The sequence below is a fragment of the Simochromis diagramma genome, unplaced genomic scaffold (assembly GCF_900408965.1).
Source record: "Simochromis diagramma unplaced genomic scaffold, fSimDia1.1 OVJJ01000646.1, whole genome shotgun sequence".
NCBI classification, from domain to species: domain Eukaryota; kingdom Metazoa; phylum Chordata; class Actinopteri; order Cichliformes; family Cichlidae; genus Simochromis; species Simochromis diagramma.
Window position 1 is genome coordinate 7,508,411 of NW_024387279.1, and position 27,918 is coordinate 7,536,328.

At 40.2% G+C, this 27,918-nt stretch overlaps 1 protein-coding gene across 6 annotated transcripts in view; it reads right to left on the reverse strand.

Moving 5' to 3' along the window:
• Positions 1–3,082: 3,082 nt before the first annotated feature.
• The window catches only part of LOC120715823 (chemokine-like protein TAFA-1), a 118,050-nt gene continuing 93,214 nt past the window's right edge, over positions 3,083–27,918 (reverse strand). For 2 of the 6 annotated variants that reach the window (XM_040003033.1, XM_040003036.1), the window contains 4 exons: positions 27,695–27,835; positions 13,552–13,676; positions 11,135–11,226; positions 3,083–6,200 (listed from right to left, as the gene is read on the reverse strand). In XM_040003033.1, coding sequence (XP_039858967.1) covers positions 11,200–11,226; positions 13,552–13,676; positions 27,695–27,835 — 293 coding nt within the window. In that variant the 3' untranslated portion in view covers positions 3,083–6,200; positions 11,135–11,199. Of the gene's footprint in view, positions 6,201–8,751; positions 9,944–11,134; positions 13,677–27,694; positions 27,836–27,918 lie in introns of those variants that run through there. The other 4 variants (XM_040003034.1, XM_040003035.1, XM_040003031.1 and 1 more) reach the window with 4 other exon arrangements.

Genomic DNA, 27,918 nt, shown 5'->3' on the forward strand with positions numbered 1-27,918 from the left:
CTTTAGGCTGCAAGCCCCAATCACATAGCACTATAAATCTTTAACCACTTTGTATATCTCACATTTACACCTACAGGCAATTTAGAATCACCAATTAACGCAATGCTCTTCCGACTGTAGGAGAACACTGGATTACCCAAAGGAAACCCACACAAGTACAGGGAAAGCATGCAAACTCCACACAGAATTGCCCCAAGAAGGTTCAAATCAAGAAGCGACAGTGCTAACTACTACACCAGTCTTCCACCCTGCTGTACAATACCATAAAGGCAAGCCATATAGAGATGTAGATCTTCCAAAATGCTATGCTATTTCATATGAAACATACAAATATGAGAGTCTATTGCTTAATTTATAGGCTAATTCCAATAACTTCCTTTTAAACCTATAAATATGTAGTTGGAAGCATTGGGTCACACACTGAGATGTTAAAGCTCAGTTGTATCACGACCATGTCTGTGTACAGCCAGCACGTTTGACCATCTATATCCAGTCACTGATGCAGTCTGACCAATAACAAGTATTGTGCCGATGGCACAAGCAGCAGTGTCTCACTTCCAGTGTGGATCAATGGCCGCCGCCTTGAGGCGCAGACACCATTCTATTTGGGATGATAGCTTGGGGGGAAAAAATCAAGGTGGGAAAGGTAACACAAAATAGAAAATACCCTGGCTAGTCATACCCAGGCACTGTTGTGGGAATAACATCTAAATTGATTTCTGCATCATGCTCCTTTTAAAATTCCAATGTAGCAGCGATGTTTGCAATACTGGCTGCTTAGGTAAAGGCATGTGTTCAGCCCCTTTGTGTACTTGTGTGTGTATATGTCAGTTGCCAGGTTAAGGCGATTTTCTGAAGAATGTATGCCACTATAAGGTATGCTTTTATGGCCCAGATAGCACATCATTCACATTCAATTATTAAACAAGATTTCCACACTGGACTACTGGTTGCAATCGTTTTTTAAAGGTATGCCTGCTTGTGTTCTCGGCACTGTATTCAGTCTGAGTTTAGCACCTACGTACTTCATCTGCCGAGGGGAAACGATCGTGTTGAATCTGAATGAGGCATCGTTGGCCCTCCGGGGTGGCTCCGTCTCCTTGTGGCCTAAAGACTGTGTCCTTCACAATCCCTGCTTGCCCTTGGGCCTCTAATTTGCATACCAGAGAAAGAGGCAGCTCATTGGCTGAGAGTGGAATTGGGGAAAGTGGTTCCATCCTGCAGCCATCAGAAAATCACCTTTACCATTAACCCAGACTAAAGACTCTGCTGAGACTGTGCTATACAACCGCTCAGTTTGTACCTGACACAGGAGAGAATAGCAACAATTCACTTTCTGTCTAGTCAGCCCATGGATTTTTATGTGTTATTGTGGATTTTACATACTTGGTGTTCTGCGTCATGCTGTAATCACAGAGGACAAGGATTCACTTTCAAATTCAGAAAAAAGGAACTTTTTGTGAGACAGCCTTGAGGCATGATATAATGTGGAAGAGACAGATCAGAGAATGAATATGAATTGTAGCAATTTATTTGTGAAAATGTTTTAAATTTACTAGATTATGGCTTAATCGAATTTTAGGATTTCTATTATTCGTGAAAGCCTGTGTGAGGACAGAGCAAGGACTAAACATGTATTTGGTATTTGGCCTTGGTGTATTACTAGCCTAACGCTAGTCTACAACAGTAGAACTGTTAGTAATTTCCAGTTTAAGATTCAGTTTGATCATCCAACGGTACTATTTGTTCAAATTGAACCCACATTTACAGAATAAACCCAATTGATTAGGAAACTCAGGTAACTTAATGGAGAACGAGAAAAACGGAAATTGCATGAACTCGATGACATGGCAAAACTTTTCAGGCAGTGTGTGGGCAAGACAAATGCTCTAGTTTGCCTTTCCATCATCCAAACTTTAGATAAGTTCACTGCAGATATTGTGTGTGTGGGCAGGTTTGGACTGACGGCACAGTGCTTTGTCTCTGGCAGGCAGCCTGGGGGCCAGGCCAGTTGTGAACTGTCTATACAATTGTGGACAAACAACATGAAATTGTATCCGACCTCTCCTTAAAAATGCCAAGGTACAATCTTCTCTGCAATCAAAGCAGCATCTGTCTGTCTATCTAGCAGATAGATAGATAGATAGATCTCTGATATGTATGTCTTTATTTCTTTACTGTATAATGTAATTGAAGCCAACACCAGAAAATAGCTGTGTCGTGTTTACTGGTCTGAATTATAGTACTCTGTGGTGCACTGGACATTTTATGAAAAAAATAATGCAATAAAAAAAAAAAAACACAAATTCAACACAAACAAACAGCCTTTTCAACCTGTGAGATGTGCTGTGTGTCCTCATCCTGCGTTGTGTCCTGCATGAAAACATTTTATAATCATTAAATGTTGAATACTGTGAGATGTACAAGTTAAACTCATGTGACGTATTCGTGTACTCTGCGGCTCGGAACAAGAAGTTAACTCCTCACTCCTTCCAGTTCGGCTCTCGGTCATTTATTCAGAAGTGGCAAACAATTGAGAAACTGTGTGTTTACAGCTGTCCCGCTGTGTGGATTCAGCACTATGAAAAATGCTCTCTGTTTAATGGGAAAGTGTGAACTGTGAAATCTCCCAGGGAGGCTGCTCTGTGACGACATCGGCGCCCCTTGTGGGACATGAAATGTCATCCTCAACGCTCGGCCATTCAGCATGTGCAGCATGATGGATTTTAGTTTGCTGCGTTTTGGGTTGAAATGGGAGAGGAAATAAGGTGAAGAAGTGTAAAGGAGCACGGAAATAAATTATCATTATGGCAGCCGCTGACAATCATAGACAGGCTAGTCATTTGGCTGACAAGGGTATTGGTGGTTGGTGGGTACGGTTAAGTGTCATGGGACTAGGACAGTGATGTATTGCATACCCATCAGAGTATGTGCTCATTTGTTACAAACAATGGTGTACAGCAGGGGATTGGTGTGTTTCACTTGAAAGTATGCGGTTCACCGTTTTGACTCAGTTTCAGCTTTTGTGTGTGTGTGTGTGTGTATCAACTTTGTGTTTTGTCACCACTACAAGTTCTTTTTAAAAAAGGTGTGATGAACATGTTAGCTGTGACAGTGCTGCCACTTCTCCCATTTGTTGAGTTCAATAATTAAAAGGATTAATTCTACTCTGTCTGATACTGTGCTATTACATTTCATAGAAAATGGGCCACTGGTAATAATGCCCAAAGTTGCAGAAAATAGCTATCATTGAGGGGAAGTTTTAGTGTCATTAATGATTTTCGAACACTCTTAGTTGTCCAGCTCTAGTGAATGATCATTATAAAGCTGATATTCACCGTGACTCATGGCCATAATGACTGTAATTATAGGCCACAAAGCCCCCACAGGTAAGGAGTGTGCCCTTTCCACAAATTATAGGTTGCTATCCAAAATGATTAAAGAATATGAATGTGATAAAGTGCGAAGACAGAAGTGCCGTCAAAGAGGAGTGAGGCTCTTTATGAAAGCTCCTAAAAGCAGCCAAGCATTTACCTTCTATGCAGGGCAAAAGTTTAGGTTTTACTTGAGATACCCTTGGAAGTTACAAGTGCAAGTTTTATAAACAACACTGGCCGACATCCTGCGCGTACATCTCGGCTGCATGAAAAGGGTTGTCCTTGCTGTCAGGCGTTGATTAGCCATCCAGCGTGATGTGGTCATGGCTGTCTCCCTGTCTCAGTGGGAGGTCGGCAGGACTTGATGGATGTCTCTCTTTTGAGACTGTACAGTCCTGTGGCGTGGGAGGAGGACCTGGCCCCGCTTATTTATTCATGCTGGGCTCCTTTCTGCTTTGTCTAAAATGGTGCAGGACCTCCCTCCACAGCACGACTCCATCATTTCTGGATAGAGCTAAGCAGTGCATAAAAGAGAATGAGAAAAGGCAAAAGGAAAAGCACCTCTTCCGTTTCTGATCCCCAAGCACCTTTTAAGCAAAAAAAAATCCACTTAGAACTGCATAAGTAGGAAGGGAGAAATCGCTTGATTTCCTACACGAGCACCGAATTTGAGGATAATCTTCACAGTACGTCATCGCAGGATGTATTTCTCCCAGACTCTGGGTCTAAAATACACACACACAGGGATGTGCGTGTAAAAAAAGACAAACGTTTATGGCAACAAAAAAGCACCCGCAGACAGGTCGTGCATATGCACAAACTCCTCTACTGTTTCATTTTCTTTAGCACAAGCTAAATAAGACTTAAGGACGGCCAATCCCAATAAATAGGAGAAAACAAAGACGGAAATGACCCATTCAGGAGGAGAAAGCAGTCTCTCTCTCTCTCCTTTACTATATTCCCTCATGATTCTGGCAAGACCACTGGGAGATTGATGTCTCTGTCTTTTTCATACCTTCTGTGACTGCTCAGCGAGGCACCGGGCTCCACGAAACTAGCCAAATTCCTAAATGATGAATGTACACTAGTGCATCCACTGGGACAAGAAACGAATCTAATATCTGCCGAGAGAGGAGGTTGATATTGAAAATCATCTGGAATTTTGCCTGGCCTGATATTGGAAATCCTTATTCTAATTGCATGAATGAATTGAATGCTCTGTTTTGATAAATCCACTCTGCCAGCAAGGGAATTGTATAAATGAAGCATCACAGATCCGTTTGTGTTTACCGCATGTGTGTGTGTGTTTGTGAGTGTGTCTGTGCCCGTAAGTCATTTTCATACTCGTCCTGTGCCGTTCTTGATTGCTTGTTTACTCAAGCAAAAACTCTGTTCACAATGTTAACATATAAAATAAATGAAACTCTGACGAGATCTTCCACCCACATATTACAACATATCAAATAGTCGTAAGAGGAACATTTTTCAAAATATCAGTCACCTTATGGAGAAATGGGAGGCAGCATATCAGTATAGAAAACCATTTTTATTTCTCATAAGGCTGTCCTGTAATGTACTTATAGCTACTGGGGGATAACTATGTTTCTCCTTTGTGACTAATACTTTCTCACTGTCACTTTGAATAAATCATCTCTCTGGTGTGTGTAAGAGGAACATCTACATTACAGACACTCTCACCCGTGACCACTCTCCGCTGCAGAAACGTAATTGTCCTATTATGGTCAGAGTTTCTCTGATGTGTCTGAGGGGAAAGGTCACGGGTGGGTGTTGCTGCTTTCTTTAGTGAGGCAGTTCTATACAGTGTTTTCCTCAGCTTTACTGAAACAACAAGCGCTTTCTGGAGTAACCAAACAACATTGCTGAATGACAAAAGTGAGCAGAACTTATTTTTATGATTCCGTTGTGGCTTTTTCCCCCCAATGCGAAGCAGTCCTAGACACACCGCACCGTGACGACAGCCTCTGGCTCACGTTCAAGGGTTATTCAGGATTCCAACACGGGCTTGAAATCTGTAAATATATTTTTCAGCTTCTTGGATCTGTCAGCTTAACATGTAATGTATTTATATATGTGTATATATACACAAATTATCTTACATACAAAGAAAAGAAGTGCTCATGAATTTACACTGGGCATGCCCACCAATAAAAGTCAGAATGTTCGTCGTGGAGGATGAGCGTGAGGCCATGGGGTTGACCCTAAAGCCTCTCTGAGAGTCTTCATTAATCGACCTTTCTAGCGGTAACAGCTGACAGTTTCCTCGGTGCAGCCACAACAAAGCCATCAGTCTCAGGTAGTGGGTCAAATACAAATGCTTTCCACACAGAAATAAAAATAAACCGACGTAATTTCCCCCAATGTGCCCTCAGTTCCACAGATTCAGGTTCAGGTCTATGAAAGTTTGCCAACAAGTTCACCCTCAGACGGGCGGGGAGAACGTCTTCAAATTATGTTTTAACAACCTCTAAATAGCCCCTGCTAAGCTGCTTCAGTTCTGAATAGGGAAACAGAGTGAGGGAAGAGTAGGTCAGAAACTGGCCACAGCTGTGTGGAAGAGGAGAGTCACCAACATGGAGCTCATTGATCAAACACGGGATTAGTCTGGTTTCAAATCCTTGGCACCACGCGAGCAAAGCTGTTTTATCTGGGTGGATATCCTTTCTATGGTCCCAGGTAATCCAGTCAGTAGCCGTGGATGTAATAGTTTTAGTCCATTCGATGAGAAGAGAAAGGGTACATGAGGGGAAGGAGCCTGGCGCTGAGCCCTGCAATGGGAGCTCTCTGTTAGGTCCTGGGATGAATCTGCAACACAGAGGAAGAAGAGGAGAGGAGAGAAAACACACATATGCTTAGATCGAACAAAGGCATACAAGTGTGTGAGGATTAGACCCCGAGGAATTGCTTCGTTCGCACGTTTAAAAAAAAAAAACCAAAAAAGAGGGGAGTCTTTTGAGCTGTGGAGGCTTTGTACAGCCCCGTCTCACCTCCTGATTTATGCTGTGACAGAAAACAGAAAAACAGAAAAACAGACAGCTTATATGCTTGGAAACCACACTGAAGATGGAGGGTTATTTGGCATTTTTATGTGTACCAGGATAAATCAGCAAAATTCTTTGCATAGGAAATCCTGGTGTGTTTCCATGCTGTGCATGTCTGCTTCATGGTATAATTTTTAGCATATTTTTGCCTTTAACATTGAGCAGTTTTGCAGGCCCCCTCACAGCCTGCTGCAGCACCTTCATTTGAACCTTAATAGTCAGCCAGCCAATTTCAAACGACCTGATAAAATAACGTTGGCTTTTCTAAATGGGATTGGGGGCCCCTGCTGTGGAGTCTGAGCTGTCTCGCCATGACTCTGGTTCAGGGACTCTTATTCAGCCCCAGTTGCAGACCTGGACACTTTTCAATGCTGCATTGTACAGCCTTGAGACTGCTATTGAAAGTCCTGCTTTTCAGCATCCTGCTCATCCTGAAGCTCAATAAAAACGGTGCGCACGATGTCTGCAACAGTTACAGTTGTCGAGTTCCTTAATCTCTTTTTATTGTCGCAACAAAAGCATGAAAGAGTTTCATCACATTTCTGACTTATGTTACTGCTTTAAGAGTTTACATTAAAGAAACATCATGTTTCTCGCACACGGCGGTGCCAATTAGAAATCCCATAATCCTCTTCAACAAAGAAACACACTCATGGCATTTCCAGCAGTCTTGGCAGGTGGCAACCAGGTGTATGGATTTAATTATGGAGGGTGCTGTGTTGGACTCTGTAATCTCTAACTCACAGTCAGAGCTCCAGTAACTTGTACATGCCAGTAAGCAAGCCATGTGACTTTATTAGCTCCCCTTCCTCAGTAACAGTAATGTGCACCTATATTCACTCATTCCATTTATGAGGAGGTCTTATGATTAATATCTGAAACCATACGAAAACATGTGCATCTGAAAATATAATGCAGTGCAGCCATAGCACCGACAGACTTGTTATTGACTTGACAGAATAACTGAATGCAGCGGCAAAGTAAGAATTTTAGCAGGCCATTTATTTCATCTTTGAGCCGTAATTCAATTTTGTTGCAAAACACCGATTTGACACCAGTTGTAAATGAACATCAGCTCATTTATGCAATTTTCAAGAGCCAAGAATCATCCATTATTCTGCCTTTCTTCCCAGCAGAGTGGTGGATTTTGTCTTCAGGACATTTAGTATTTAAAAAATATATATTTAAAGATTTTTTTTCTGGTTTCTCTGCAACATTTCTGGCAGATACCTCAGTCTGGGGCAGATATAGACAGTTTTTTGTTGACAGTATTTCAAGAATATCTGTAACGTGTCTTCTTTTTAAAACATATATCAGATATTAATGCATTATCTGTATAAACTAACAGTAGAAGGAAAATATATTTAAGATGTCAGCTGAACACAGAATTGTTCATTCCAAATAATGTTCATTTTTGCATCTATTTTATCCAGTAGCATTTTAATATTTTGTTTACTTCTTTTATAACTTATATGCTGTCAATTGCACAATTGTAAACATTTCATGTAAAGAGAATTTTATAGATTTTACTTAAAGATGCAAATACAACTTCTGGAAAAAAGTAGAGTGTGAGTGGTAACAATCACAATGACTTATTTGTGTTTTAGGGATTTTTTTTTTTTTTTTTCTAATGCAGTCGTTAAATCGTCTGACAGGAACAGCAGGATTGATGTAGTCACCTTTTTAACTCTTTTGAATGATTCACCGCAGCTGTTATTATGTATGCTTTAAATACCTACTCGGATTTAATATTTCCTCCTCCGGGTCTCTTTCTCTGTATAGATTCTCAATTTTTCCCAATGATTTTAAACACTTTCCCCCCCTCTGGGCTCATCTGTCCAGCATTTGCATATGTATGATCTACTGTCTGGTGACATATCAAAATTACCTCTGCCAGAACAAAAGCAGTAACAGGTTACACCACTGAGGATCACTTTCGGTCTGAAATGCAATCCACCAGAGGTTTGTTAGCGGGAAGAGAAGGGTTGTATGCAAATGTCGTCATTTCAACCCACATATGCATGTAAGAGCGACTAAAAGTGTCCTCTGTTCTTTTTTGTCCCCTTCAAGCAAACAGTGCAGCGAGCACAAGTGGAACGCTCAAGGATTTCCTGCCTGTTCCCATCTTTGCTGGCAACTTAGGTGTCTGCATTCTAATTTGCTGGGTGCATTAAATTGCAATTTGCTCAGACTTCAGTTAGTAAAAAGACCCAAGGACAATTGCCTTAACAAAAGGATTTAGTGCAAACACAGCCTACCCTTTCCCCTTTCTTGTTTAGTGCTGAACAAATCAATCATGCTTGCTCAGAAACCACTTGAAATAGCACTAAAGAGGACCCTCTGAAAACAGAAGACTCCAGACAAGAAAATACATCAAGATCAATTTAATGTGACATTGACAATGGATAAAGAAAAGCAAATGAACATAAATTAATCAGCAGCACTTGGAATGAATTCCTTCACCATTACTATGTATAAATATGTCATAAAGATGACAATCTGGGCACTTTTGGGAGTCTGAACCGCATCTGTCAGTTTAGAGTCTCATCCTTTAAACAAAGTGGATATCTCAAACAATGCACTGTTTATGATTAGTTTATAATTTTTCTGTTTGTCATCGTGATGACATTATACAGAGCTGAAGGAGAAAGAAACGTTGTCAGGCTCAGAGATGGAACGAATCATTCCTGGGTGAAGCTGGACTGTATGCGGCACGGCCGTTTGGAGTTCATTTTGATCAACTTCAGAGCTCGATCTCCCGATTTGACAAATTAGATGGTGAAGCATCTGCTGGCAGGTCACTTTTGCTCTCGGGCTATCTCACAGATGGGCTACATCCTGTCACAGTGTGTTATTTTGCTTGAAAAAGTGCCCTCTGCTCCTTTTAATAAGGGACTTGCGGCACACTGAACAGCAAGTAAATCATGTCAGACTAGCTGGAGATGGAACACACTGAAAAGTGTGAAAGATGGTGCTCCACTTAAATGTAATGCTTTGCACTCACTAATCTGAACACTAGTGGAAATATTGTGTCTTTATACAGTTTAAACAACTTCTGTAGATGAATAAGAAACGTTTGCTGCAGTGTGAAATCACTAGAAAAAGTTCAAATTCATGGGATGCGGGATGACGCTCGTATTAGATATGTATCACATTCTCGCTTTGATAGTGACAACATATTGATATTCACTCTAGTACACTAACAATGAGGTTATTAAATGAATGTAATTTTTTTTCTCGCTATCATCAAACGGGGAGAAGAATGAATAAGAGAAAAGATGCTTCGATTACAGCCTCTCTCATTCTGCCTGTCTCTTTTAAGGTGTGTAATTGTTTGGAGGGAGCAGAAATGGATTGATCTATTTAGCCAGTGGAGCGGGTAATGCAGATCTATGGTGGGCGAGTGTTTTGGAAGGTGCTCCCCAGCCTCGCTCTCACTGTGACTTCCACAAACAATAGGGCCTGCCTTGTCTGCTGATACAGAACAGGCAATGAAGGGCTCCCTCTCTGAAAGACATAAAGAAAGAAAAGAAGAAACATGGGTGTCAGGCACTGGCTTTTTGCTTCTTGCTTCTTACTTTGAATGCCAATTTTTTGTGAACGATGATGATGATGAAGCCTGTCTTTGGCTGTACATGTACGCACGCCTGTCTCATTGTGTTTCACTTGCGCGTTTCAGAACCAAATAAAAACTTCTAGGTGGAACAAAATGACTAGGAAAAAGAAAACACGCCGCTGTGTTGTGAGTTTGGTGGCTTGTAAAGGAACAAATACAAATGAGGCAATTTGGCCTGAGAGGCAGGTGAATGAGGAATGTTGATTAAAAAAGAGAGCAGAGTGCAGGATAAAAGCCCTTTCATGTAGCCTGTGGGCTATGCTGTGTGCTGATAGCTGCTTCAACAAGACCCTCTGAGGGGGATCAGGACATCAAGTGGCCTCTGATAAGAAGCCACACAACGAAAAGGGAAGAGATCTGCCCGCCAGCCTCAGTTGTGCACACATGAGTGTACCCGTACAAACACAGACATATCAAACACATCAAACATGTGCGTGCATACACAACTAGGAGCACACACACATGGAGGAGCAAGTAGCATGTCACAGATTAGTGCCTAATGGGATTGGCAGACCGGTGCAAGGCGCTGTAATCAAACCCACACAGTGGCCGATAGCAAAAAACAGGACATGGAACAAAGGAGGCAATGAAAGGAAGAAGGACAGATCCTGCCATTACACACTGATCACAGACAGCAAGGTTCTGCTAAGAGGCGGACCCGACTCTGTGTGTGTGTGTGTGTTTCTACAGTGCTCTGTGAATGTGCTGCTATAGCATGCTGTATGCATATGTATGTTAAGCCATCTGCGCACTAAACATTTTACTGATACATGAGCCACAGTTTCTGTAAAAAACTTTGCAGCAACTTCCTTATTATTTATGCGTGCTCTGCCTGCGCTTGGTGATAAATATTTACAGTGGGTGGCGGTGCGATCAGTATTTGTGTCACGCCTGCCTAATCATGCACAGCATGTAAACACACACTTGATTATTTCGCACTGAGTATTTGGGTTAATGGGAAGTCATTGAACATGAGTTGGTCCCACTCCTACTGCCCAACACTCAAATGCATACAGTGATGTGAGAGAGACGTGAAAACATAGAAGGAAAAAAAAAAGAGAACAGCTTAAAAAAAGACTAACCTTTACAGAAGCAAGAATGCAGCTCAATTTCTGTTGACGCATCCTCTGCATTTTGCTTCCGGAAGCTAAAAAGGGGAGTATGGCTGGGTGTTCTGCAAAGAGAGGGTCAAGAAAAGAAGGACACGTGTGTATTCGGTAGAAAAGCACCTTCAGGCCTGACCTTTTTACGCTCTTCTCTTAAGATTTTGACATTAGACCAAAGCCATGTGACAGTATAGCTTTTCCTTCTTTTGTGCGCAGAAATTAACAAACTCGATTTCTGCATCTCAAGAGAGTAAATAAATAAAATAGAATTCACTGCCTCTACTTTACTGTGCCAAAATCTTGAGCCACCCCGCATTGCTTTATATTTTGTTAGGAAAATAGCTAATAGGTGCAATGATTTATTGAAATCTGCAAACATACATTTAGGACAAAAAAAAAAAAGCATTTTGTTTCTATGCAGGTATCCTTTTACTGCTCTGGCAATGTGATCGGGATCATTGTCATGCTCGAAAGTGAAGCTGTAATCAATCAGATGCTTTTCCAGATATTATTCCAACATAGATCAAAATCTGATGGTAATTTCTCTTTTAATAATTCCAACAATCTCCAACACCACTAAACCATGACAGAGCCTCCACCGTGTTTTACAGATGGCTGTGGACCCTTACTGTTGTGCTCATTGCTGATACATACTGATGATGATCTGAACCAAATTTGGATTCAGCACTCTGTAAGACTTTTCAGTTCAGTTCTTGTGCAATTTGGCGTACGCCAGCCTCTTCTCCCTGTTTCTCTTCATTAAGATCAGATTATTGACAGCCACACTTCCACTGAGACTGAACATTTCTGATGAAGCTTTAGAGAACAGTAGATCAGCTGAATAGCCAGAGGCATCTCTCAGGTCTTGGCTGGATTTCTTTTCCTATTTCTTAAGGACATTAGATACTGTTCACCTGCTTTTTGGGCCTGTCAGTTCTTTGTTTGTCCTCTCCTTGCCTGGTGTCCTAAATTGTTTTAACACAATGCACACCATGTTGACAATAGCACTTTGGGAATGACCTTGTTGGTGCAAAAATATTTTATGCCTGTTAAACCGTGTTATCGTAAGTGTTTTTCATAGTTTTGACTAAAGAATTAGGAAGAAGTCACATGCTTTTGCAAAAGGCTGCTAGTCATAAAGTGTCTAAAGATATGATTTATAATTGGTTCTTTGCTAAGTTGTCTGCAATGTGGCAATATAATAATATAATACAGATGCGGTTCATATAATACTATTTGGCTGATTTATGAGTCAGTGTTAAGCGACTCATCCAAAACACAAAACAGAGAGCGCAGGTATAAGGGCTGGACTGGAGAATTAGTGAAAAAGAAATGTCAGAAAGCCTGCCCAAGACATTTTTAAATACCTGCCTCCTTTGAAGTGAAATGCAAAGAAATGACAGGTTGCTCAAGACTTTTGAACAGTACTGTTCATAAGATCATTTTAAATCGACTTTCTTCACATTATGCAGTGGGCTGCATTGATACTTCTAGATGCATTCTAAAGAGTAAACCAAGTACTGCACCTTACCTTGACAAGCTGGCAAGACCCCATTCGATCAACTTCTTTCTGAAAATTTTAAGCCTGCGATGGCTGTGAGGGGCCCCTTTGAAAGCTTTATGTCTATTTGCTGGCACATAAATCTACAGAACAACCTTGGGAAGCCCCATGACGTCTAGCCTTCACTGGCTGTTCCCCGTTTCTCTACTATCACATTAGCCTCTGCTGCTATTCAAAGTCATTGTCACCAAGCACTGGAAGGGAGAAAGGGGGTCAATTAAGTGAATACAAATCAGGTGATCAACTTGTCACAGTGCTGGACTGCTGGCTTCGAGGACTAAACTCCGCATTATTTTTGCATACTGCAATCGAAGTGAGTGCACAAAGCTGAAAAAGCAGTGGAGGAGCAGAGCAGCCATTAACTTTATGTCGTTGACAAGTGTGGCCTGAGGCAGATCCCACCTGTTTGTTTACCACCTGCTTTATATTTATTTTTTTACTACTATGGGCCATTAGATAGGTTGCTTACACTGAACAAAACCAACCTTGTTATAGAGAGGGCACAGCTTTTGGATGAATTTCTTTACAGTGCTATTTCAGCACATTTATAGGGGTTTGAAAATCTGCGTTTCAATGTGTGCAGCAGCAGGCAGTTGACAAGTTCAAGAAAAACGATTAAATTTTAAGTTGTCTGGCTATATGCAATGCATTGTGTGGAAACGGTGTAAGTGTGCCGTGTCGTATGGTTGGTTAGGTGTGCATTTCTACTCGCAGCACAGAAATGACAAACACATGCATGTAAAGTATGCGTAGAATAGCTTCTCTGTATTATGAGAGTATGTGTGTGCATGCAGATGTAGGCAGCTGAACTTAAGTGTGTGTGATTTCTCACCCTTGTGGTCTTGATTTTGTTCCCAGAGGAGCACATCCATCCAGAGTTGTCAGGCAGAGTCTTACACTCTTCTCCCTCCAGACACGGTTCCATCTCACACCACCATTTCCCAATTACAATGGACGCTGTGAAAGATGAGCACAGACACATAACAAAGCAGCATTAGTTTAGACACATAGTTCCCTGCCCTCCAGCCCCGCATCCACTCATAAACTGGACTTCCCTTCTACTTGAAACATGAAATACAGAAGGAAAAAGAAATAACTAAAATGGGAAAAAGATTTATTTGTGCCTGCATGTGTTTCACTTCAGTACAGCTGTTATTGCTGGTTCCCTCCACTCCTCTGCTCTTTGTTTCACTGTGTGTGTTTCCACTTCATTGTGTGATCCGTGTGCAAAGTTCCATCCACACACAAAGAACAGAGCGGGACAGACAGTGACTTTAAAGTAAAGACAGCCACAGCTGAGGTGGAGAACAGGGAAAATGAGTGTTTAAATAATAAGGCAAGTGTCAAAATCACAATTGCTGGGATTAAATCTGTAACATATGTACTGTATGTATATATGATTTATCACAAATCCCATTTCACTCCCCTGTGAATGTAATATTATGTTCTTTGTTTGCATTTGTTTCATGTGTCATGTTCAAAGTAAGTTACTCATACCTAACTTAGTGGAATCATAGTGGAATTTTCACTAAGAACGAAATGAAGTACTTGAAAAGGCACTGCAGGCTAGTAATGGTAATGACAAGACTTGAAGAAATGGAAGCAGGATGCATTGAAAAGCAACAAATTCAGTTTGTAAAATGTGGGGATAAATCACTGTTTAAAGGACTAATTAAAAAAAAAATTGTGTTATTTTCAAGATTGTGTTTTTCAAATAGGCATGGAAAGCATAAAATGTATAGTAACATACAATTTAAAAACATAAGGATTAGTATTCGAAATGTGGGTGGAATCGCACATGCAGAAAACTCCCACACAAACATATTTGGTGTGCAAATTATCCACACAGGCAGAATTGTGAGCACTTACACAGAAGCAGCCACACATTATATTACGAGCATCTCCAGAGGAACATCCAGCAGTGTCTCTAAATGAATATTTTTCCTCCTCTTTGGCCTCAGAGCAATTGTATTGTTGCTGCATGGGTACTTTAGCTGTTGACAATAATGTCTTATACCAACAGAAATTAATCATTATTTTGTTTTGATATAGCTACATTGCATGAAGGGGAGCAATCTCATTTTTAATCAAAACTAATTGCCTCTCATCAACTGAATTCTTCCTCCAGCTATTTAACAAAAGCAAATATGTTCTCATCTTCACAACAAGATGTCTTTCCCTCCCCTTTTTCCATTCCTCTCTCTCTCTGTCTGTAGGTACATATATGTTTTGTTTTGTTTTTTAACTCAAAGTATATATGGCATGTTAAAGAGCACCATACATGCACTTTCTAACACTCAAATCTTTTTATGTAGTAATTATGGTAAATGGTAAATGGCCTGTATTTGTATAGCGCTTTACTAGTCCCTAAGGACCCCAAAGCGCTTTACACATCCAGTCACCCACCCATTCAGGCACACATTCACACACTGTGTTAAAAAAAATTACTTTGTTACTTCTTCTAATTAACTTACTTCAGTCCATATGTTTTTATAGTTGCAAACCACCAGCCTCCTGGGTGTTTCATAGCTTGTGTGTCACTGAGCATTATAGTGCTTATACCATTGCTACTTGCCAACAAACTGCTATATGTAAAAATGCCATATGCCATATGTAATACAACTGAAAATATCAGTTACTCATTTTCAAATATAGCTCATTTTGATCTACGCTTCCACATTAAAATCCCTCCTGGTTGTCCCAAGTGTAATACACATTAAAAACTGCATAAATGGGTTTTTCACTGAGAAGCTTCGTGTCTTTTTTTTGAGCTTGTCGTTGGTGGTTACACAAACAACTCTAGTTCTCGCGAACTTACACTGAGGCTCAGCTATTCCTTCCTTTGCCTACGCTTTGATACATGGATTAATCAGGTTACTAAATGCTAATCTTCACCTACAACCATTAAGAATTTTAAATGGCCATCATCTAAGGCTGCTAAATTATGGAATTTACTTTTCTTTTATTGAATAATAACAAAATCACAAGTTCTTCGCTTGATCTGATTGATTCAAGTGGGTGTGAATGTATCAAATTGATTTTAAACATAAAATAAAATACCAGAACCAGCCCAAGCTGTAGTTTAGATTCAGTTGAGCATACGGGGTAACATCCTTCCCTGTGCATTTTATATAGTTTTGTAGTATTTTTGTCTTCTAAATTTTTAAATTCCACTCTAGGTTCCCACTGCAATTTGAGTGGGAACCTCTCTTCAAGTTACTGTAAATCCCAGCACAAATCAAAACCAGTCTTTCAAAGTCATGCTGTGATTCATTTATTAACCATGAAGTTTGAAAAAAGAAACTTTTTGTTTTTCACACTTCTGTTAGAGCCTTCTGACAGAAAAAGTTAAAACTTCAAAGCAGGTTTTCAGATGATAAGTGATCTCTTGTCCCAACAGAATTTTTGCAGCATGCACTGTGCTTTCTTAAATTCACTCTTTAAAGAGCATCTTTCCTTTTATCTTGTTGACGCAAAGAGGACGTGAAGGTCAAATTATTGGGTAAGTACAATGAGTTAAAACTGTATCATTTCATTTTCCAAACCTTGTTTTTTTTTTTCTGAACCATTTGGAAAATATACTTTTTTACCCTCCAGCATGTGTTGCCAAGGTTACAGACCAACCACCAATCAATTGTGAGCATGAGCAACATGCCGTCTCTACCTGATGGAAGAAGACTGTTAAAGTGCCGTCCCTCACAGCACAGAGTGTGCTACAGTTCAGTGTGAACCAACACACACATACATATACACCAGAGAGAGACTGGACCACTGCTGTTCAGTAAACTCACCATGTTATGTTGTCTCCTCCTTCATTTTTTTCCCTCCATGAGTCCCAAGAATACTAAATACAGGAACGAGAGCATCTGCTAACCGGCTGTAAATTCTCCCTTTGGCTTCCCCTGTGGCTGTTTACCTTATACACTAATTACATGTTGGTCCACCATAAACTGTGCTTCCTTATCTTGGCTTTCTCCGTGTCTTAAATATTTCCCATGTTTAATTGTATTTACATTGAGCTGTTTTAGATGCCAAATCATAAGTATGCAGGAAGCCTTCATTAAGTTGCAAATCAGAACTAGACTTGAGGAGATGTGTTTAATCATTTCTACTTAGTGATGATGATGTGCCGTGGTGTTACCATTCTGCTAGCCCCATCCCGTCACTCCAGAGAGTGAACAGGAAACCAAAAAGTTGTTTTTCAATACCCCAACAACCCAGGAGGATTTATAGCCAACAATGTGAATGCTGAGTTCACTTGAAATTGAAGAACGGTAAAGGAGTGCCTGGCAAAACAAAAATCAATTCCTTTAAACCAAACCAGGAAGACAAACAAAAAACAGGAAAAGGCAGAAAAAGAAAGATGAATAAAAAGAAGTAAAACCAAGGTGGGAGATTAAAAAGCTGCATCACATGAGAACTGCTTAGCAGTGAATTGACTTTCTTCTAACCCTGAAATGCTTCCACATGAAGTAGATTGTTCATACAGCAGTCTAAAAAAAACGCATTGAATGCAAAAAGTTTGTTTTTCTGTTTTTTATTCATCCCTCAATTTTCATTTCGTTTAGGGGCAGCTGTAGCTCAGAAGGTCAGTGGCTCGAACCGTGGCTCCTCCAGCGAGGATGTCAAAGTATCCTTGGGCAAGATGAACCCCAAATTGGCCCTGATGCATCTATTGGAGTGTGAGAGGGTGTGTAAATCTTAGACAAAAGCGCTCGAAGGAATAAAATGAAGTGCTATGGGGTGAATGAGGCTTGTGGAAGGCAGCAGTTTGAGCACACAGCTGGAGCATAAAAGCACTATGCGTGTACCAGTCCACTTTATTAATGACTAATGTAAAAATATGCAGTGTTTATAATTAGGGAAGAGCCATAATTCTAGCTGACTGTTCGCACTTGTTACTTGTTGATTATTAATGATTTTTTTTGCTAATTTGTAAATGGTTATTATATTGAAGAACATTTAGTAACACTGATATGAGGCCTCATTTTCACTACTGTACAAAAGTCTTAAGCTACCCCTCATTTTTTTATATTTTGCCAAATTAAAGAACATTTTCAGAAAGAAACTGATTGAATTGCCAGCCTGTCATTGTGAGATGAGGACTTGGTTTACTTTGAAATCCATCTATAAGTTTCAGTTTATCCACCCATCATTTATTTGCCTTTTGGTTTCAAGGAGCCAGACTTTATTGCAATTCTTAAAGTGGTCTTTACTGGGTTTCCTGAAGGGCAAAGGTTTTCTTTTGACATTGGCAGCTTTTTCACTCATTGTACCATTTTTAGAAGATTTTCTTTGCCTGTTTTTTGTTTGCTTGTTAAGTTACTTAACCTTAATCTATGAATCACTCAAGAAAAAATAAGGCACCTTGCTCAAGGACTGAATCAGTTTAGTGTGTAACAGACACTTAAATTGTATCTTAGTCACTCTGTTACTTGTCACAAAAACACACAATTTCTTTCCATTCTTTAGTTGAACCTAGGAAAAATGCCAAAGATCAAACAGTTGGACAGGCATAAAATAGTTTTTTTTGAAACAACAAGTAGAGGTAAACAGGTATTAGCTGAAAACCTGGCATATATTGTCATGGTGTGCAGTGGGTTCTTAAAATGTTTTGATGAAAGTTGTAGAGGACGAACAATGACGCAGCAGGACTAAAAATCTACAGTAGAACAATATAAGAAAGTCTGAGAGATGCATCTGACCCTTCAGTTGGTCTACTTACTGTTCAGTTAAGCTTCAGCAGAAATGGTCTCAGCTGAAGGGTTGCTATCAAAAAGCGATTCTTCAGGAAGGGAAACAAGTAGAAAAAGCTGATGTATGTCAAATTACACAAAAATTTGACTGAAAATCAGTGGCAACAGGTATGACTGAGTGACTAATCAAAATTTGGCATCAATATTTATGGAGGAAGTCAGGAGAGAGGTACAACAGTGAGTGTCTACATCCACCTGTAAAACATGCAGTGATGGGAATAACGGCGTTATAAGTAACGGCGTTATTTTTTTCAGGAACGAGTAATCTGACTAATTACTATTTCTATCGTTACAATGCCGTTATCATTACTAACAAGAAAATGCTGTTTTTCAACAAACAGATGGTTGAAGTTGTCTTCAGCTTACTGCACCTTATATCAGTTGCACGGAAGTAGCTGAGCTACGTAAGTAATCTGGGCGCTACAGCTTTAAGCAGCTGCGCGCTCCCGCGGGCGGCAATCACTTTTTGGCACAACACCTGGAGCTAAGGGGCAAAACAATCGCATGAGTGCTGCTGTTTGACTGAGGAAGAATAAAGTAGTCGTGGTAAGCCAATCACACAACCACTTCAAGATGACAAAGCAACAAGGTGATATATACCAGTTTTTAAATAGTGTTGATAGGCCACGTAAAACCAGAGTCATGATAAACAATATATAGGCGGCGTTTTTTTCCTCAATAGTTTCGTCAGTTTACTGTCTAAGGACAGCGCTAGCAAGCACTCTCTGCTTATGACCAAAGATAAATAAATAAATAAAACAAAACAATAAACAGTCCTTTCGTGTTGGTGAAAAAATATACAATGTCAACCAATCAAAAAATTATATGGCAACATGAAATTTGACTGTTTAGGAACAGGGGGAAGTTTTAGGAGTGACGGCGAGAGAGAGAGAGAGAGAGAGAGAGAGGAAAAAAGAGAGAGCGCGCGAGTTTTGAGATGTGACAGATTTGTGACGTTTAGCGTGTTTGGAGTCTGTATTTACTGTGTTGTCTTGTGTAGTTAATGTTTAGTGTAGTGCATAGTTTTATGTTGTGTCAGAACAATGAGTTGACTGCTGAATGTTACAGGTGATGCCAAAAAGCAACCAAAGACAGATTACAGTGTAAACGCTGTCTCCAGGTAGAAAACAGGAGGAGTGATACACCTGCTGCTGTCAGACCTGCAGGTATCAGGCTGTGATGTTCTCCTTTATAGTGGACAGAAATTATTTTTTTGGAGTGGCACAAATAATTTGTGTGGCATCTTATTTAATGGAAACACCTGATTGTTCTGTAAATAGTTTGAAATGGTTATAAAAAAAAAAGGTGAAAGGTATGGCTGCAAATAACTTTTCTTGCAAAACCTGTGCATAGGATTTTAAACTTTATATTAAATTTAATTTGCATTTAAAGTTATGAAATATGATTCATTGAACATGTTTGTGGTTGTTACAGTAAAAAATATAACTTTTTCTACTTGGATTTTATGTTTTTTGTCAGATTTTAGATCAGTGGTGTTAATATAGTATATCAAAATGAAAACATAGCTGTAAATTTAGACATGTGAGGTTTAGAATTAATTACTTTTTCAAAATAACTTGCCCAACACTGAAAACATGGTGGAGGTTCTGTAATGGTTTGGGATTGCATTTCATCCAGTCGTGTTGGAGATCTGGTCAAAACTGATGGAAATATTAATGCACAAAAGTATGATCAGATTTTGACCAGCCATGTAATACCATCCGGGAAGTATCTGACTTTCAAGTACTTCATTTTTCAGCATGACGACAATCCCAAACACACTGCCACTCCAGTAAAAGCATTCCTGAATAGAAAAAAACACCATCAGTCATGTATGCCTCCTCACCGCTGAGCTTCTTAGACTTGTAGGAACTCTGTTTTTGCCTTAAGTTACTTCCATGTATGTTTGCATATCAATAAACTGCTACATGCATTTCCGATTTTCCTAGCAATATAAAGAAATGGGTGGCTAAAAGTACTGCATATTATTGACCTTTCCTTCCACCTTCAGTTTGTTTGTTTGTTTAGTTGCTTCATTGTAAGCTCTTCTGTACAAGACTTTTTAATGCTAAAATCTGTGCTTTTCATTTGAACTCTCTGATGTTCTTGTAACGTTAACTTAAAATGACCCTTACTTGTTTTAGATTGAACTTGATTGAAACTACACATGAAAGCCCACGGGTTTACATACTGAACTTGGACAATCTATTGCATATCTGGTTTTTTTACTTTAAAAAAAGCCCCTTTCACGCATTAATTTCCATGTTGTTACATTACAAACATCATTCTGCATATTGAACTTCCAGTGTAACCTTCAACAGTCAGAATGATCTTTTATGTGTGTGTTTATGTGTGTTTTAAAGGAGACAGAAATTGTCTGTGCTCACATCCGTGCATCTTATTTTACAACAGATTATTGTTTGAAAGCCAATCATGCTCTAATATAATGTATATTGAAACCTTCAGTGAAGAAATAGGTACAGTGATTGAACATAGAGAGAACGCTGCCATTTTTGGGTGTATCACTGCTGTGGATTAAAAATGTATTTAAAAACGATGTACATGTAGTGGACATGTAATGTTACCTTTGTTTTGAGATCAGCTACTACATATGTATATATAATATGTAAGGATTGAGGTATTAGAAAAATAATTGCCAACAAACTACATAGACATTGATAATTCAGGCACCTTAGGCATGAATTTTTTATCATGGCCTTGTTGTTGTTTTTCACTCCCTAACATGCTCAACCATTCTGTTCTGTTCGTTGAGCCTTGGACGAGGAGTATTCACAGTCACCAACAACTGCTTCAAGTTATAATTTTAAGTATCTTTCGCCATTCTTTAGCTTCAAAATAAATTTGTCAGCCAGAGAGAGTGCTAAAACATATCAGCATATCAGCAAACTGAAGCAGTGGTGCAGGGCTGTGGTAAAAAGTATATTGGTATAGTTATTCCACTGCACAGACCACCTGATGTGGAAGAGTCACCATCTCTTAAAAAGGCACTTTATCATAATCTTAATTAACATCTTGACAGCTTCTCATCTTGCAATAAAAGTAAAAATTTAATGAGCAGTGACTATGAAATACATCTTATTAACGTTCATGCTTTAATTTATTATTACCATCAGTATATTTTTCACTGTATGAGAACAACAATGGCTCAAGAAAACCTCAGAAAGCGCTCTTAATGACATGTCTTTACACCAGTAGCACAAAGAAAAAATAGACAGTCCCAAGCCCAGTGGGAACACAGACACTACATGTACACGGCTGTGCACCGGCCAGGACATCTGGCTTTGACCTTGACCAATGGAGAAGAGGAATCTCTGGGCTGGGATCCATGCATCACTCTCTGGTGACCACTGACCTCCAACAGTCGTTTTACTTAACTGCTCTCTGTGCAGTCGTCAGCATAGAGGGTATAACCTTTGTTCCAACATCAGCAAACTTTACTCCTCCTCTGTGACGGTTGGGGAGTGAAGGGGGGGGGGGGGGGGAGACTTATGCTGAGCCACTGTCCGAAATCCTCCTTGGTGGCCATCCATTAATTTTCAGATCCATCTGTTTACAAGATGAAGGCGCTGAATGTGATTTAAAGCACCATTACAAATTAAAACCATCCTCGCATATTACCATAAAATAGCTGCATTAAGGTGTCAGCGATAACAGATGGTCTTCGAATAATCAACACACGGACAGGAGGGGTGTTTGATTCAAGATGTCAGCGATGTAGCAAGCTGGAGTCTTTAGCTTTGATAGACAAACAACTGAGAATGGGACTTGATTGAAAAACATGAAGCGATGGACCTTTTTACAAGTGCATCTGTCAGATCACTGTTTGCGGGTTCGGTGATGGATTGAACTTGCTGACACGTCCCTGCCACGTAGCAGAATGTTTGAACACCTTGGCGAATGAGGAAGAGAATTGATCCCTTTCTGTGTCAAAATGTGAATACGTGTCTCTAGGTTCAATGAATAGTTAATGTTAGTCACTTGGTAGACTTTTATAAAATTAATCACAGCAAAAACGGCAGCTTTCCGTTTCGTGATCTATCTGTAATGGCATCCGGTATTTAGAGTTTGTGTGTGTTTTTCCCTTTATCTAAGTTAACCAGTGCTCTTCAAGTGCCCTGAATATTCACCTATTAACAAAAGAAAGGTCCAATCATCATCCATTCATATAATCATGCACACAAGCAAACAGTTGATCAAATTATTCCCCTCCCACATTCAAAGAATTAGAAGGACCCGCTTTCATCTTAATGAGACGGAGTTATAAATGCAAGTATTTTGCCACAGTGAAGCACTGGAAGGGTCACAGGAGCATGAAACAAATGAAGCAATTGTATAATTATGCAAGGATTGAGACTTGAACCCCTGAACCTGAGGTCAGCTTCAGATAGTCATTATTCTACATTAATCTTTGCCCCTCTCTGAAAAGAGAGAGCCAAGATTTGATTAGCTATTCAGAAAATATTGTTTAGCTTTCTAATCATAGCTTTAGTGAATTTCTGAATTTGTAATGGACACCCTAGCACAGCAGCACCTGCAGACCAAAAGTCCAGGGTCTCCATATTTTTATTCTCAGCACGTGTTTTAAAACTCAAATTAATTCTCATAAATGCTGCAAACTATTTTTCTATGATGCGCCTCCATTTCACCAGTCAAGTGAAACTGGAAACCTCACAGTTACAAGTACAAACATCCATAAAAGCCTAACGCAGAAATACTGGCAGGTGCTGGGCCGGTATTACAGAGTAATGCTGGTTAAAACTACTCCATTTATGACATAACTGGCATTAAATTACAGTATTTAATAACTTCCACTCACTATCAGTACTCTATTTTACAAGCAATGCAGTATCTAAATATTTCATTTCCATGTGTCTTAACTTAAATGTGCAGTAAGTGTAACTCTGTGGTTCTGTCAGTGAACGTGTATATTTTTATTTCCATTTCTTTATGTGGGTAAAAATCCGACTGCTGCTCCCACACAGGTGACATAGATCTTGCTGTGGGTCCCTTCTCTCAGCTCGCTGTGGACTTGTTACTCTGATAGTGAGACCAAGGAAGGCGATGCCATGTTGCTTAAAAAGCTGAGAGAAGTGGTTAGAGAAGGAAGAAAACTACAGTGACCTTTAAACCTCAGCTCAGGGTCAGATGCTTTTCCTTGCAGGTTACAGGTTAGAGCCTAATCACATCATCAGTGCTGTGAGAGCTCAGTGGGATGTGACAACAGTGTAGGAGAAAATGTTCTTCGCAATCATTATCTTCACTCCCCCCTCCCGGAAAAAAACATCTTTTTTTGACCCAGGAGGATTTCAGTGTTTGTTAGTCTTGCCTTGTGTGCGTTATAGCAAGAGAAAGATGTTTTTGTTGTACAGTACACTCTAATATGCTCCTTCTGTCCATACCCTCGAGCTCTATCTGCAGCAGGTTCGTGTCTTGGCAACCACATACAATTACAGTAGCAGGGGGTCTGTGAAGCAGTCAGACCTGAACTGTGGGAGCTGAGATTTTATAACGGGAAGACTTTGCTGTTCTTGGGTGTCATCAGGTTGGACTTTGCTGTCCATGCAACCACGTGTAGTAGTCAGTCCTCATTGGCTATTTTTTTGTAGGACAATCTTTGCCAACAAGGATGTACTTTGTTTGGAAAACAACCACCTTCCTGCTTATATTGACACCAGCCGTGCTTGTGAGAAGAAGCTATTGATTTAAGAGTGTATCAAAGTATCCATGTTAATCTACTGTGTTTACTAAAAAAAGATTTTATTCAATTCACAAAGTATGTGAAAAAAAGAGAAAAACTTCAGCACTTACTGTCCCTTCCCTCAGGTAGTACCTCCCCAGGATGTATCTCTAATGTACCATGACAACCTGTTATGCTCGACTCTACACGCCTGCAGCCAAACAGAAGGGTTCATTCCCCACCAGTGATCAGCAGCGAGCGGGCATCTGGGTGCGTCTCCCGCTGAATGAGTGTACCGCTACAGCGGCGACACGACAATACACACGTATGCATAATTAGGCGTCAGCATGCATGTGTTTATTAAATGGGTGCATATGTAAGTGTGTACTCGGGTGCTGCGGCTGAGGGCTTACTTGTCTCATACACGGGGATAAAGGCAGCGGTGCAGTGATGAGCTCCTAATCTGAGTGCATGTGATTGGTCCGGTGAGGCTGGAGAGATATGAGCGTTTGACTTGTTAAAAGGGATGTTCTTCACTTGGAGCTTCGTTGGCCCTGACATAACTGGGACATAATTCTCCTTGTCAAAACTAATAATCAATTCCCACTATGAGGATAATCTGACAGTAGACCCCCAGTGAGCGTGACGCAAGCTGTCCTCACTTCCCCATATATTATTAACAGCCACAACGGTTACCAGTAGCAACTGAGATAACCCCATGTAGCCCCTCTCCACGAGTCAGTAAACACTTGACAATGGGACTGATCTTCACTGTGGGCTTTGATGCTGGAGTTTGACGCTAATGACCAATAATACAGAGCGCCAGAGAGACTGCCTGTTTCTGCAAATTTGGCTAAAAATAAGGAAGTGTTCATTCCTCCCGGCTTTGTATGTGTGTCCAGACTAAATGACCTCTAAAGGTTTTGACTTATATCAGAACACTAGCTGTTCTTTTTATATGTTATTATGTTTTTTTGGATTTTTTTTTTTGTGGATATATAACCTGTGTATGGTACAGTGACAGCAGGTGTCCCCCAGGGGGTGGCAAGATGAGCAACATCGTTCCTCAACTGGATGGAACATTAATAACATGAGGACCTGGGGAGAAAGCTCCATCTGGGCCAGGCTGGTGCAATGCTGAAGGGACAGGCCACTGACTCCACAAGTCTATAATCCCTCACATAGTGCACTGGAAGCCCGCTGGGGCAAGTTGACAAACACGCAACTTTTCCAGATAATCGACACCCTTGAACGAAGTGACCTCCTCCTTCCAGTGTCACACTTGAAAAAGAAATAAAAAGCTCAATTTAATGGTGTTTGTTTGTCAGAACCTGACACTTTTGACTGCAAATGAGCTCTCATGAATAATCACATAATTATTTTGCGTGCCCTTCAGCCTTTATCCCCTGGTAGGTGTTAAATAAATAACACTGAGCCGGATTCACTTTCAAGCAGGTGAAAATTATCCAAGTAGGGAGGCGAGGCAAGATAAAGGAAGTAAAATTATTAAAAGGTCAGGTCACTACCACTCAAAAGGGGCAGCGATGCTCAATATTGTAGCAGTGCAGCTCAGTGACTTGTCATTTCCATTTTTTATCACCACCTCTTCTGTAAGTGCTTGTTAATCAATACACTAACAACAAGGATTCTCTCACTGTGGGAGCTTGAAGCACAGAGGCATGAAGTGTTTACACCAGCCCCTCTTCTTCACCCCGGTGTCTCAGTCTGTACTTTTTAAAAAAAAAAAAAAAAAAATTATATCTTTGTCCAGCTTTGGTGGAAAACTTCTTTGGATTTCCTCATCTTGGTGTAAAAAAAAACAACTACTACAAAAAACCTCCCCCAAAAACCTGAAGTTGTATTCACATTTTACACTGCATTCAGCTAACATTTTTTATCTTAAGGTCTAGGGTGTAATTTGTAGTTGCCGATAATGAAAGGTCTCAGTCTGACATTAAGGTTTTCAGGTATTGTACGCTGCTGGCCTTGGATAGGAAAAAAAGGGAAAGAATCTTCATTAATATAAAATGATTGCCTTGTCTGCTAGATGCTGCAGAGGAGTGGCTCCATTTCATATCCAAAGATCTTTCTGAGTTTCAGCTGTGGCTGACTAATCTTGTGAGGCCCACTGTCCATGCCTGTCTGGCCCCCCTTTGTAATTTAATGAAGATATTTTGGTGTCACTTCTTTGCGGGAGGGCAGACACATGACTTTGATCGTAAATGAAGGTGAAGGTGAAAAGATCGAAACTGAGGAGCCACAAATGAGCTGCGTTGAATTAAGGGGCATCACAGTTCTGTCTCAGCAGACTTGTGATTTCCTGTCAGCTTTTTCCCCCTTTTTCTCTCCATGGAGCTGCCGATGCCTGATTGTTTTTCTCGACTGAGGTAATTCAAGTGCACTAGCCTGGAGCTTCCCTGACTTCTGTTTATTAGTCATTCATTTCTGAGATGCCTTGGGCAATGCGATCTGCAAATTTCTCTCCATTTAGGAGTTCTGCAGGCCAACTGGATCATCGTCCAGATGCCCAGCAGCACTGCACTACTGGGTTCTTAATAGTTAAACATAGTTTTGTCATTTGAGAGTGGAGAAATTGTGTTTGAATATACTGTATGCCTTCATCTGAAGTGCTTATTAAAGCCTGAGTCAGACTTGAGATGGTAAATCTCACATTTGAAACGACTTTTGTAATGTATAAGTAAAGTTCAGTAACAGAAGTTTTCTTAAGTAATAATAGCAAGTTCTCACAATTAAAAAAAAAATGTAGAAACTGTATATTTATCTTTTTACTTCAGTAAAAATGCAGAACTTTAATCAGTCAGTCATCCACCTCCTCTTATGTGGTCTAGCATAAAGTAGTGGATTTATATCTAAAGTTGAATTTTTATATGAAATTTGTAACTTTTAATGTGATATAATTCTGCAAACTAAATTTGTTAATCTCCTAATTTGGCTGATACTGACTGTGGCATTTTTACTTTTTGAACAAAATAAATCTTCACCAGAGAATAATGTGAGTACCACAAATATGTTGCTGCAAAATGAAGCAGATCCTGTCAGCTAGGCGAGGCAGGCGTCCTGAGCTGCACTATGTCATGCACATTAACCTCACTCTTTTCGTGCCAAATCCCCCAAATTGGCAGTCTAATCAAGCCCCAGAATTTTCCTGTCTCTCCCTCTGACGCGTCAGTGCTGCACCTGCCCTGCATTGCATCCTGCTCTTTCAACCCCTGCACTACCCCAGCATCCACCTGTTGGCTAAGGGGTTTGTTTACTCTTCACTCTCTATTTGCATCATATTTGTTATCTTCCCCTGTAAGAAAGCAGTCGTTTCAAACGTGAGCTGTCTGACTGAAATGCCACACATGTAGGACACATGCTCTCTGTACTGTCTCTGGATGTCATTTATACTGGGAGAGCGCAGGTAGTAGTATATCTGCTAGAACAGGTATCAGACGGACAAGGACTGTCTCTCAGAGGAGCATTTATAGATAAGTTTAAAACACGTTAGATGTTCTCACCATCCACACAGGAGGGTTTGTTGCGTGTCGTTCCGGCCACTTTCCCCGGTAAACAGGAGCACTTGACTGTCTGAGAGCGCTCCTCGATACGATTCTTGTTACAGCATCGGTGGGCAGCAATCACCTCGCACGTACCACCCTCTGGAGAGAGATTGAAAAGACACCCTGTCAGTAAATGTGAGATGTTAATAAGAAACGTTTAACAGTAAACTATCTGAAGCAAC